The sequence below is a fragment of the Corvus brachyrhynchos genome, unplaced genomic scaffold (genome assembly GCF_000691975.1).
Source record: "Corvus brachyrhynchos isolate BGI_N302 unplaced genomic scaffold, ASM69197v1 scaffold28, whole genome shotgun sequence".
Lineage (NCBI taxonomy): Eukaryota > Metazoa > Chordata > Aves > Passeriformes > Corvidae > Corvus > Corvus brachyrhynchos.
The window spans coordinates 10,061,617-10,074,152 of NW_008246058.1; the positions used below are offsets into that span (position 1 = coordinate 10,061,617).

The 12,536-nt window shown below is 34.6% G+C and overlaps 1 protein-coding gene across 1 annotated transcript in view; it reads right to left on the reverse strand.

Moving 5' to 3' along the window:
- EMC2 (ER membrane protein complex subunit 2) overlaps nucleotides 1–12,536 on the reverse strand; it is a 32,343-nt gene that overhangs the window by 6,334 nt on the left and 13,473 nt on the right. The window contains exons 5-9 of the mRNA XM_008642643.2: nucleotides 6,975–7,060; nucleotides 6,744–6,803; nucleotides 4,335–4,416; nucleotides 3,086–3,196; nucleotides 2,111–2,215 (exon numbers count right to left, since the gene is read on the reverse strand). Of these exons, the coding sequence (XP_008640865.1) occupies nucleotides 2,111–2,215; nucleotides 3,086–3,196; nucleotides 4,335–4,416; nucleotides 6,744–6,803; nucleotides 6,975–7,060 (444 nt within the window). The remainder of the gene's footprint in view (nucleotides 1–2,110; nucleotides 2,216–3,085; nucleotides 3,197–4,334; nucleotides 4,417–6,743; nucleotides 6,804–6,974; nucleotides 7,061–12,536) is intronic.

A 12,536-nucleotide genomic window follows, 5' to 3' on the forward strand; every position in this document is an offset into this window, starting at 1 on the left:
CATGCATGTTAATTGTGTTAACATGGCCTGTTCTGGTAAGCATCAACCAAAAATGCTTAATGTAGTATCCAAAAGAACTCCACAGAAAGGGTAATTAAAAAAAATTCAAACTAAAAGAAAAAAAACCCAACAATCACCCCCCCCAAAAACCCCACACACTCAAAAATGCCCCCAGCACCACACCAATCCCAATAAAAGTCATGTTTTGTTAGAGACATTACAATCTTAACAGTAAGCCATGTGGAGAGAAAAAAAGGAAAAGAAAAAAAACCAGGTATGCTTATCTGGATATGCATCAATTAACTAGAAACTGTCTTAATTAAACATCCATTATATTTAGAACCAGGAGTTGCCTATTTCCAGGTCTTCTAGGCCAGTCCACAACCACTACTGGTTTTAAATTTCCACCCTGATGCAACCTTAAAAGGGGCTGTTTCCCAGAAGTGCTTGCAAGTCTCTACCGGTACTTTGAACTCCAATCACAATATTTACTTAAAACATGTGCAAATCCACTCTAATCTAAGCAGTTCATTTACTAAGATGTAAAACATGGAATACTGGTTTTCACAAAAAATTCACACATCTTTTAAAACCTGTTTTGTTCTATCAACTATGAATCCATAGTGTATTCCATTCTTTGACAGTTTTTTATAAGTTTTTGGTTGTTTTGGTTGGGTTTCTGTTGGGTTTTTTTCTTTTCCTTTTTTTTTGGAAGTTTTGTTTTGTTTTGAATTCTGCAATACTTGAGTCTTCTGTCAGTGCTGTGCTTACAGGAATGTCAGGCATAGTTCAAGTCAAAAGAAGCCCTGGTTATTTATGAAACATCAGACAAAGTAGTTAATTCATACACACCTTACCATTGTGAGCAGGTAAATGGTTTATTAATGAAAAGCAGAGTGATTTAAACAGCAGAAGAGAAATAAAATTTAGGCACATAGGTATAAAATTCTTCATTTTGTCCCCAGGGATACAATACTCTTCACTGTACAGTCAGAAGCTACAGGGCCAATTAGGAGAAATGGAAAATACCTCTAAGTTGGAATATATCAAAAACACATCAGCCACAAGAAGCTGCACTCTTGGCAAGGAACTGACATGCAGTATGTATTAGGAAGACTGCACTAGTTGTAAAAGGAAAATCTAATTTAATTTCATAATAGATGGTACTTTTAAAAAGGCCATTTGGTAGTACTAACTGTAAAACAGTAGCAACAAGAAAAAAAATTAAGTATTGGGTTCCGATACTGAAATATTGCAGAGAGAAAGAAGTGTTACATGTATACAAAGTCTTTGCATTTAGTATCAATACTTTTGCTCAAAGAAAAAACTGTGGGGAGAACTGGACAGTATGATTTTGATGTTCAGGATTACTTATATATAAACTTTGATTAGCAGATCATTAAAAATAGCTGTAAGGGAGTCAAATCAGCATACTATATTTGGGATGCACAGACAGCAGAGCCTCTGAGCTAAAACATGTGTTCATTCATAGTTAGAGAAAGAAATAGATGCTTATAATACAACAGGAAATATAAAAGTTTACACCTAATTTTTCAAAAAGTTGAAAAGACTCCTAATGACTTCAGCAAGCTTTGATCATGGCCTACAAAGTCTATGTTTTCACAACTCAACAAGCATTTTTCTACAAAACTACACAAAACCAACTTCAGTCACAAATACTAAGGCAATTAAATACGATTTTGAAAGGTCAGAGTAAACTCAAGGAAAATAAAAATTCTAGAATTTTCATTTGTTTTCTAGTAAAACAGAAGTGGGTAACAAAGTCACTCTAAAGAGACACCAAGTTCTACCAAAATAGCTGTAGAACCAAGTCTTGGAGGTCAGTATTACACTAGTGTACATTCAGTTAATATTAGTAGGAAAAATCTGTTTAAAGTTATTAAGTACATGATAGTAATTAATAAATGTAAAATATCAACCTTATATTAATTAAGGTTTCCTGGAAATCAAACTGAAGCAGAACATAAAACATCCAAGCAGATTATGCTGATTTACATGTCCTATTTAACCTCTTGATCAGCAGTTGATAAAAGTGCAGGAAAGAACTATAGAGCATGTCAAAAGTATCATAAAGCGGTGAAGTACTAACCTGGTATGCTCTGTTTATTTGGTTTGCTGCCCAGCTGGCATATTTCATATTATCTTTTTTCATTTTTGCACTTGCTTTTGGATTGGAAGCAATATGACTGGCAGACTAGGAATACAATAAAATAAAAACAAAACCCAGTGTAACTATAAAACTTATGTGCATGAAATAAGAGAACATTCAGCATCCTTACAGTCCAAGTCCCATGCACAGTGACAGTGGAAAAAGACAAAAAAAATTTTTAAAGTTACTGGCAAACAGCATCCAGGTAAGAATTAGCTGAACTTTTTAAGCTATTGTTTGTTCTATTTAAAGCTACATTAAACTTCAGTTCAGTTGTGTATTGAGTTAAGAACTAGACCTGGACATGATCATCTAATCTAATTTGCTTTTCCTAAACTGAGAGTTATGAATTAGTTTTCCGCATTCAATTTGTTACCATAGACAATATAAAATACATCACTTGTATGTCCAAATTGCCATTAAAAACATGACATTTTTCCCTGTAGCATCAGAAAACACATTTTAAAAGCAGGTAAGACTCTACATAAAGTATGTCCACTTTTACCTGAAAGAATAAAAAATATTACTTTAAGAACCAAAGAGAGTTTTTTACTTATATAAATAAATGCACTGTGCAAGGAATCAATGCTACTGTGCTGGTATTCTTCAGCAGTTCATCATCCTCTAGACAGGAGCATGTCTTTAAATCCTTTTTCAAGAAATTACCTTCCTGTGCCAATAATTATAATTCTTTCGAAAATACAGGCAAGACTTAAAGGTTAAGAGCACTTCAAGTAAGGAGTACTTACTGGCACAAAATTGTCCATACTCCAAATGTACATAAAATACTTCGTATTTTAAAACAGTGTTAATAATCTGAGCTATTAAGTTAAAACAACAGGGGGAAAAAACAAAACAGCAAATGGCAAAGGATAATTCAAAATGATAACATGGAAAATATATAATCATGCTTACCATATAAAGTCCAAATAGAGCTCTCATATTTCTGTTGTTAAGCTTCAGTGCTTGTGCAAAATACTTTCTTGATAGCTCAAGGTTTTCAAGCCCCCCCTGAGTGTATTTAACCTGTAAAAAATTATAAGCTCCTGAAACTTGCATGTCATTCATACCTCAGGAATTCACTCTGAAGCAATGATATTACAAAAATTCACTCCAAGTTTGTTTCACATGACATTTCAAATCAGGTTGAGTCCTATCAAAGGCCAAATACTGGCCTGGGAGAAATTCAAGTTCTTCGCAATATATACATTTTAAAATATTTAACTATAGGAGAAAAAACCCCAGCATTAAGTTAATTAATGTATTGCTACAAGATTAAAGAGTGATTACTTTTCACCTATAAATACTTGAAACCTTGGGATAGTCTCTTATGAAAAGCAGCACAAATTTAAATCTAAATTCTGACTACCAGAAATCCATACTGACAGTATGTTTCCACAGCACGCATGAAACCAGTACACAAAACAACACAATGCCTTTCATTATGTATTCAAAATAGCACACAAAGTTTAGAGTATTACTCCACTGTTTTTCCATTCATTTTTCCAGATATTAGATCAACAAAAAGAGGGATAAATACTACAAGATATGCCTCGAAGTCTTTCTATGAGAAAGCTACTAAGGCTTTCAAGTTTTAATGTCAACCCAATTTTATCCACGTTAACTAAACAAATTAAACCCATTCTAAGCAGTTAACAGTACAATTTAGGAAAAAAAAATATAATCTGGAAAAAAAAGATAAATTCAAATGGCTAAAGCCTTGAGCTAAAACTTCTAAATTTACCTCTAGTTTTTACCTCTCTTCCCCCAGTGCTCCTTTCAGGCAGAATTTGGAATGTGGATTTCAAGATCTGAGTCCACAGTAACAGGCAATATATCATAACCACCTAGGAAGCACTGCTGTAGAAAAATTTAACTTCTCATGCACTTAATTTGAAAAGCGCATAAAAACTTCAACAAGAAGAGTTCAATTAAAATTAGCTTTTATCTTCAATAATTCCTGCCCTAACTCTTATATTTAGCTTAGTCACACTGAGTAAGAAAACACAGTTTTCAAAACACATTCAGGTCTATGAGATGTTAACATTCTCCGTGTACTCTTTTAAATCTCTTAGGGAAAAATTAAAGAAACCATTTTCACCACTTCTGTAACATAAAAACAGAAAATGTAATAAAACATAATCGATTTTTCTGAAATACCTACTTCAGCATATTGCTGACAATATAAGTGGTTGTGTGGATTAGTCATCATAAGCTCCTCTAAGCAGAAGGCTGCCTTTGCATAGCTGAGGAATACAAAAAACAGTGATAAAATGAAACAAGAGTACACAGCTCTTCGCTTCCGTTTTTTTACAGCACAATAAAAGTCTTACTTTTCCCCCCATAAAATCACAATTCACAATTAATAAAAATGTTTCATTTTAAAATGATGTTTAGAACCAAGACAAAATACACAAAATCTAATAGTCTAGGTATATAAGGAACAGCTCACGAAGAGTATTTAATATACTTCTCTCTTATTAGTAAGTGCCATTTCTTATCAGCGTGATGAGCAGAAACAGGTATTAGGTACTGTAAGATACTGAGCTGAGACTACAAAATAATTCATTTTTTTCCTAAGAAAATTCAGCTACCTGAGGATTCATAAACCCAACTACAGACCATAGCATTTACACTGTCAATTAACTTTACCTGACAACAGTCAGCCACAGAACTGAGATCAAAAAAATCATACTAAGAACAGTTCTAAAACTCAAACAGATCAAATCTATGTAGGAAAATGGCATCAGACCTGTCCAAATGGGCAAATCCTTATCATTTGAAAAGAAAAGGCTAGTCCTTGAGGCTTTTTTTCTGAAAGCTTTCAGAAAGAATTAAGAAGTCAAGCTCAAAATGCAGGTTTATTGAGAAGAATCTCGGCTTCATGATCTTTCAAATAATAGAATTTTCTGCACAATTTGCATCGTCTAGAGATACACGATACCACTAGTTTACGTGATAGGATTCCAAAATTCAGAGACACAAGGTTTATAAGGACAGTGTGGGTAGATACCTAATATCGCAGTAAAAGCAATTTAGCAATTATGAGACCATATTAAACCATATTATCTGTAAAATCTTGTATCCTAAAATAATACGCTGTGGTTTTCTCTAATGCATATTATGACAGTTGTGTATCTATAACAATTATCAATTTGGAGATAAAACGGCAGCCACCTCATTCTCCAAAAGCAGAAGCCAGAATCCTCATTGCAGAACAGGGTAGAACTGAGGACTGCGTAAACCTTGTACATCTAAGTGTGTTTATGAACAATGAGAGCATGGTGATTTCACAAGCCCAATTTTTCCCTGTTATCAATAATAATGATGCTCATAGAAATACAGTGAGCACTGTGAATTCCTTCCATGAACTGAATTTCTACATACTGCTTTTTATTGGAATTATAGACCAAGACAAATACAAGGAAAAGTAATTCCTTTCTTGGAGTTTACTGCACAATTTCATAATAAAGATTATAGCAAAAAAACCCCAACCCAATAATGGAATACATATGTCTGCACCACTCTCTCATTCACTTTCGTACTGACAGATCTGACAAGCTTAAGTATCTTTCTAGCTAATTTTTTTTTAGTAGCTGTTTTCTTGGAAAAGCGGCTGGTAGATTTCCCCGAACAAATGGAAATCCAGGTATCAAAATTCTAGATTATTTCTGAAGTCATCATTTAAAGGAATTTAATAACTATTTTCTTTGAGAATGGGGTGCAAAGAGAGGTGACTGGGTAACAACTTTTCCCTCACAGTGAGAACAGCTATTTCTTCATTGACAATTTGATTCTTCTACTACCCTCTGAAAAGGAAAGAAGGAAACAATGTGATATAATTCAGGCTGGGCTGAAGAACTAAAGAAAGAGGGGAAAAAAAAGATATGCCTTTGGGTGGAGGTTTGAATTAATGCTGTGATATTAGAAAACTTGCACTAAGGCTTGGAGCTAATCCTCTCACACTGGGATTTCCTCCTGTCACTACAGCAATAAAAAAAGCTAACAAAAACATTAAATTCCAATAAGCAAGTTACTACAACATTCAGCATTCTTGATCGCACTGGGTTTTGTACCCAGGCGACCAGATGCCTCCAACTCTGGATCCATGTTTTGCTTTGTGGAGTTTTTTTTAAAGGTTACTAAAAGTTCTGGGAGACGTAGGCTAAAAGAAAATTGGAATATCAGTTGCTGTGATCAATTGATTTTAGAAGTAAAGAATTTACCATCTCTAACAAGTAAAATACATCACTTGAACAAAAAAAAAGATGGGAAGTAAGTGCTGTTCCCTGCTGCACTCAAACCACTTTTTTAAACATCAGATTTTAAAACTTACTGAAACACACAGGTAATTAAGTAAACTCTTTCTGTTTGAAAATCAAATGCCTTCTTAAAGTATTTGGTAGCCACGTAAGCTTGGTAATTATTTCCAGTTGAGGCCTGTCATGTTGGAAATGAGACAGCATACTTTGTATCACTAGTCCTTAAAAAAAAAAAAATCACTGAGGTTTTTGACTTACACAGAGTGGGTTTCAAATTAACAGTTTTTATGTGGACTTAGCAAACAACTTACTCATGTTCATTGATGTAAAGTTCTGCAAGTTCATGCCAAGCTTCTTGGTCACCAACAAATCTGTACAGAGACGACAAGAGAGGAAAAAAGAAAAAAAAGAAAGAATGTGCAAGGGATTCTGCAAATGACTAGCACTGAAGCAAAAGCGTAAATTAAATGCAAATTCCATTTTAATTAAAAAGATTTATCAGAATGGCAAAAACACATTCCATATTCTTGCAAGACACTCACTGTTCCAGATACTCATTCAGCTCTCGGATGGCCTCGAGATTTTTCCCCTGGGCTTTTCGAATGGCAATCTTACGCTTTCTTGCTGCCTATGGGTTGACATTAATAAAGGATTAGGCCTCATAATTCCCTGGGTTTTTGTAAGGAAAGCAATTTGACTGTGCAAATTATTATCTCAATACCAGTGGAATTCCACTGCAGAGACACTGCTAGGTTGAAGTTTATAAACATACCCTATGACATCCCACTGAGAGATTGAAAACCTCTTCTTACAATCGCATTATGTATGCTTTTCTTTGGAGGCACAAACTGTATGCATTATTTCATTCAAATAAATGACTGTCCAGATTCTGATAATTACAAAACAGCAGGGGATGCTAATCTTCAGCCGTTCCAATGACCCCACCTTGTCATTCACAAGATCCATGACTAGAGAGGAGAAATGGTGACTGAGTCCTAGAAAATCTCACAGATGCATCTTAGTTGTACTCTGTTTAAGTATGGCTTTCAGCCATTAAAAAATATTCTTGTTGGAGTGCTGAATGCCATCTTTAACTAATGCTAAATACACAACAATTTCCTAAACAAGTCTCTCATCATTCTTGGAGCACAAAGTAGGCTCTGCAATGTAAAGGGAATACAAAATAGTCAATTCAATGGCAAAATCTGAGCAGTACTTTGATATGTGGGTAGAAAAGTATTTCAATTTAAACAATATAAAAATGAGTTGTAAGAATTATAATGTATTTAAATTTTGAAGTACACAGAAGTTGTTAGAGACCAGAAGCAGATAAGATATACAGGATTGTAATAGTTGATTATTCTGTACTTCAATCCAATATTCCAGCTTCTGAATGATGCTGGTTACAGTTTTCAGGCCTGTAGGTGTCGTCAATCCTACAGATTATTCTGAGCTGGAAGGGACCAACAAGGATCTCATCGAGTCCAACTCTTACTAGAATGGTCTACACAGGTGTCGAACCTGTGACCTTGATGTTATCAGCACCATGCTCAAACCAACTGAGTATCAACATACACTTGAGGTGTGATTCAGAACAAAGGAATCTTCCCAGCTGGCAGCAAACAGCACACCTCAGCCACCCTGAAAGTCATCAGATTAGAAATCTGAGAGAACAAAAGAAAAATACAATTCCAGCATAACATAACTTAAAGAAGGAACGCCATCAGCCTCCTTCCTCACCTCTAATCCCTGTGCTCTTGGGTGATCACAACCACTGTGATCAGAAATGACACAACAGATGGTCTAGTGTACATGATGTCTGCCTGTACACACACTCTTGTATGCCATTTCTCCATGAGATAATAATGACCAAAAGTATAAAGCACACTTTTCTGGTAATTAAGTCCCACTGCTTACTCCCTTCATAGCTCTCATCCTATTTCATATCTTATAAAGAGTTTATACAGTTGGGTATCACCTTTCAGAAGCCTTGACAGCACATGAACAGACAACTTTTCAACAAAATCTTAAACAATTTTAATCTTTGAATTTCAGATAGCTCTGAAATTAATTTATTCATGATGTACCCAAGTTCACAGTCACATATGCTCTGCAAGAGTTCTTGTATATTTACATCATTTTAAACATAAATACTCTCCTAAATAATTTTTTAGACTTTAATCACCAATTGAACTAATCAATTGCTTCCCAAAGAAGAGAGGGATAAACTAGCTCAAGCATCAAAACAGAAAAGGTAGAAATGCTTTTGACATGAAGTTCATTCTTTCCTTTTAATTAATCTCCTTTATCTCCCTCACAAACACGTATTCAATGAAAATTCAGTGAAAATAACTCAAGTGAGGAAAAAAGTATTTGACTTTTCTGATTAAACGTAAGACACAGGCAGAAAGAACATTCATCAGGGGCCAAATTAGAACACAAGCAGTGTGGCTTCCACTGCTTCTTTGTCAAACTGCAACCTGTGAAGTTACATACACCATTCTACTTTTACTGGGCGACATCTGGCTAAAAGCCATAACTGGAAATTTTAACTGCTGACACATTTATCACTGTAACAGTAACACTCTATTTTATTTTTGCTTTTTAAAAAAATAAAGGTAACAGCATAATTAAACTTATTTTCTTTAAATTCAAAAAGAATAATCCCACATGCTTATCATGCTGCTATTACAAACAAAACCATAGAGTAACAACCAAAAAAACCCTAACCAAAACCCCGGTGATTGTTCGCTGTGACGTTTTATGGAGCTCTCAAAGCGTTTGTAAAGCAGGTCACCCCCTTGCTATGGTGGGAACACCAGGGCAGAGTTAACCCACTACCCAAAGCTGTCATTATACACAGCCCAGTGACCTGCCCACTGAGCCTGAAACATGAAAAAAGGGAAAGTGGGGATAACAGCATGCACAGCCAAAGGAATGCATCAAGCATTCGTACAGCCAACCAAGACAGAAGGGTTTTTGCAGGTAACAGACTACTGACTTTATAAATGTAGCTTTTTAAACGTAGCTGTTGGATTAACAACTCAGTTATTTTCAAAATTTAAAGAAATCAAGAGCCTGATTAAAGTAAACCCTTGAGAACTAAAATAATCTATTAAACGTATAAAATCAATCAATGCATATGACAACTTAATTTGCAATGGCAAACAGGAACAGTCTACATAAGTCACTCTCCTCTTTGTTTCTAATGCAACTCCTTCAATTGCATCCAAGTCAGTCCTCCAAAAGAGTCTGGAAACACATTTTCCATGGCTGCTTTATTTCTTAACCACAGCACTTCCAAGTAACATAAATCAAAGAAGCCTCAAGACATTCATTTATGAAAAGCTACAACTATTTCTAGTCCCAAATAGAAGCTGATGTTTACCTACAGCAAACATGTAATCTAATGCAATCTAATAACAAGGACAAAAGCATTAGACATAATTAACATATTCTGGTGGTAGTACTTAGGAATTAAATGAATTACATATACATTTGACAGAAGCTCCCTTCTGCACCAAATCCCATGAAATTTCTTCAAAATTACACTTTTACATAGGAAAAACGGTATTTAAAACTTCCCTTTTTTATCACCAAAAATATAGCAGCACCTGGGTTTGGAATCTGCACTCTCTTCACCCTCAGAAATGCTGGGAGCTAAGTTTATTTACAGAAAACCCTGAGTTTACAAAAGAGAGGCTCAGCCACTCAAAGCAGTGGTGACATCCTGAGGAAGAACAAAACATTGTTTAGTAGCACAGAATTTCTGAAAGTCTTTTTAAAATCACTGCAAAGAATTCAGTGAGGATGTAGTGTTTTTTTAAAGCAAATTCTAACTTTTTCCATCACCTGAATAAAATCATAAAGCCAAGAGATATGCACAGAGTGTTCAGTAGATCTGAAGTATTCAGATCTGTGATTCACAGTCATGATATGACAGGTGAAAAAATATAGACATGAAAACATACTACTACTGCTTTTAATTTTAATGGTATTCACAAACTACTTTCCCACCTGACTTCCTAGTTTTTCTTTGAATCATAAAGTCTATCAGGTTTTGTAAATAAAAGTAAAATTCAGTAATTCCAGTAGTCGGTACGTTAAGAAAAATATATACAAAAAGGTCTGCATTACAACCAAAACATGGGCCTGTTTGTGTGCTGCAAACTTCTAATTCTTGTTCTCATTTATACTGCCCATGAGCTCACTGTGTGAGTCAACTTAAGTGCTGCTCTGTGAGCTGGGGCTCACACAGTTTCCCGAGCATCCGGAGGACAGCAGTATAATTAATGACAATTTACACTCATAGGATCAATTTTTCTTTATTTCCATACGAATTAAACAAAATGCCTTACTGCACAGAACCACAACGAACACTAATAACCACTTTAGCATACAAAAATAGTTACTTGTTAAGTAAAGCCAGACTCACACCAATTCTACAGAAGCTTTACCTAGCATTTATATCATACTTCCAATTTATTACCTGCCTTACAACCAGCTGATAAAAGAAAACCAGGCAATTTCATGTTTTATTATGTTAAAGGTCCTTTTTACCAAAAACCTCACATATCAAAATACAAACTCACTTTTAAGGGACCTACTGCAAGATACTAAAAAACTGCAAAATGCAGAGTACAAATCTGTTGAATTATTAATTTCAAGGCAACCAAGAATATTCTTGAGAAATTTATTTTTAACTACAGGGACTTAAAATTATTTTGAAGTCTAAGAAGCCCACTAAAATAGGCACAAACAATTACCTTGATAAAGATTTAAAAAATAGCATTTAGAGAGTACATTTCAGTTCTTCACATCACAACAGTAAGGCTTTCTAGAACAAGCCTCATACAAAAACTAACTCAATCTTCTTTCTCCTTCCACCTTAAGTAAAAATGAAAAGGCAAAACCTCCAGTGCTGTAACAAGATCTGCAGTGTTTGACCGCGCAGATACTATGACATGGATTTCCCCCATCAATTTTCCAGAGTTTAAAGCAAAACTCTAGAATGGTTATTGGCTAATTCTATAAATCCACAATTCTTAATTGAAACATACAAGCATCTTAAAGTAATACTTTACAGAAACAGTATCATCTGGACAAAAGTACTTCAGTATGTACAAATTTGTTAAGGAGTGAACCTTTCTAAGGTATTTCTTTGAAAGACTAAAAATTCCTAATCTGGCATAAGAACTAATCGTCCATTTGTCATGATTCTTTTTAATTAGCATTAAGTAGACTCAAAATGAAGCGAAGACTTGAACATTTATCAACTTCTGCATTTCATTAGTAGAACATACCAAAAGAGAGTCTAACATTGTTCTAAATTTCATGGTTGCAAAGAAAGTACTAGTAAGAGAATTTTCAGGGATTAACACCCCTAGGAAAGGAACAACTTCTTATCTTTATAACTACTACAGCATTAAACAAATGATACTTTTCATTTTAAAAAGAAATTTTTCTCTCTTTTTAATATTTTAGAAAATGTGCATTTGGTCTAAGAGTTTGATACATTGAAACATTTTTCTTGAAATTGCAATATGCAAATCAAAACAAGTGTAAACAACTACAACAAAGATGCACGGAAAAAATTACACAGATGTCAAAAAATAGCACGTAATCAAAAACAACCACAATAAAGAACGTATTCTTACCAGAATTCAGACTTTTTTTCAAAGTCAGTTACGAAAGACAGTTAAGTCTTGCAAACCTATGCAGGCACAGAGCCACTGGGTTGAAGCTGCTCCTTTAGGGATAATGTCAAAGCAAAACATGACTTGTTACAGAATTCTGGGGGAACCCAATAAACAACCTATAAAGACTAACACCAGCATGGAGCAAATTGGTAGAAGCTGTAAAGGCTGAAAAGCTAAAGCCTGGAACTGGCAAACAGGAAAAATGCTATATACCAACAAAAAGTAAGAACAGTTTACACAGAGGAAAGTAAGGCTTCCCTAATCTACTGGAGTTCTTCAAGGAGTCACTAAGTGTAGATGAATAAAGATCCATGTAAAAGTCATCTTTGACTTAAAAAATAATTTCAACAAGATGTCTCACCCTGAAGCTGAAAGCTCTGAAGGAAACTAGAGTTACCACAGTCT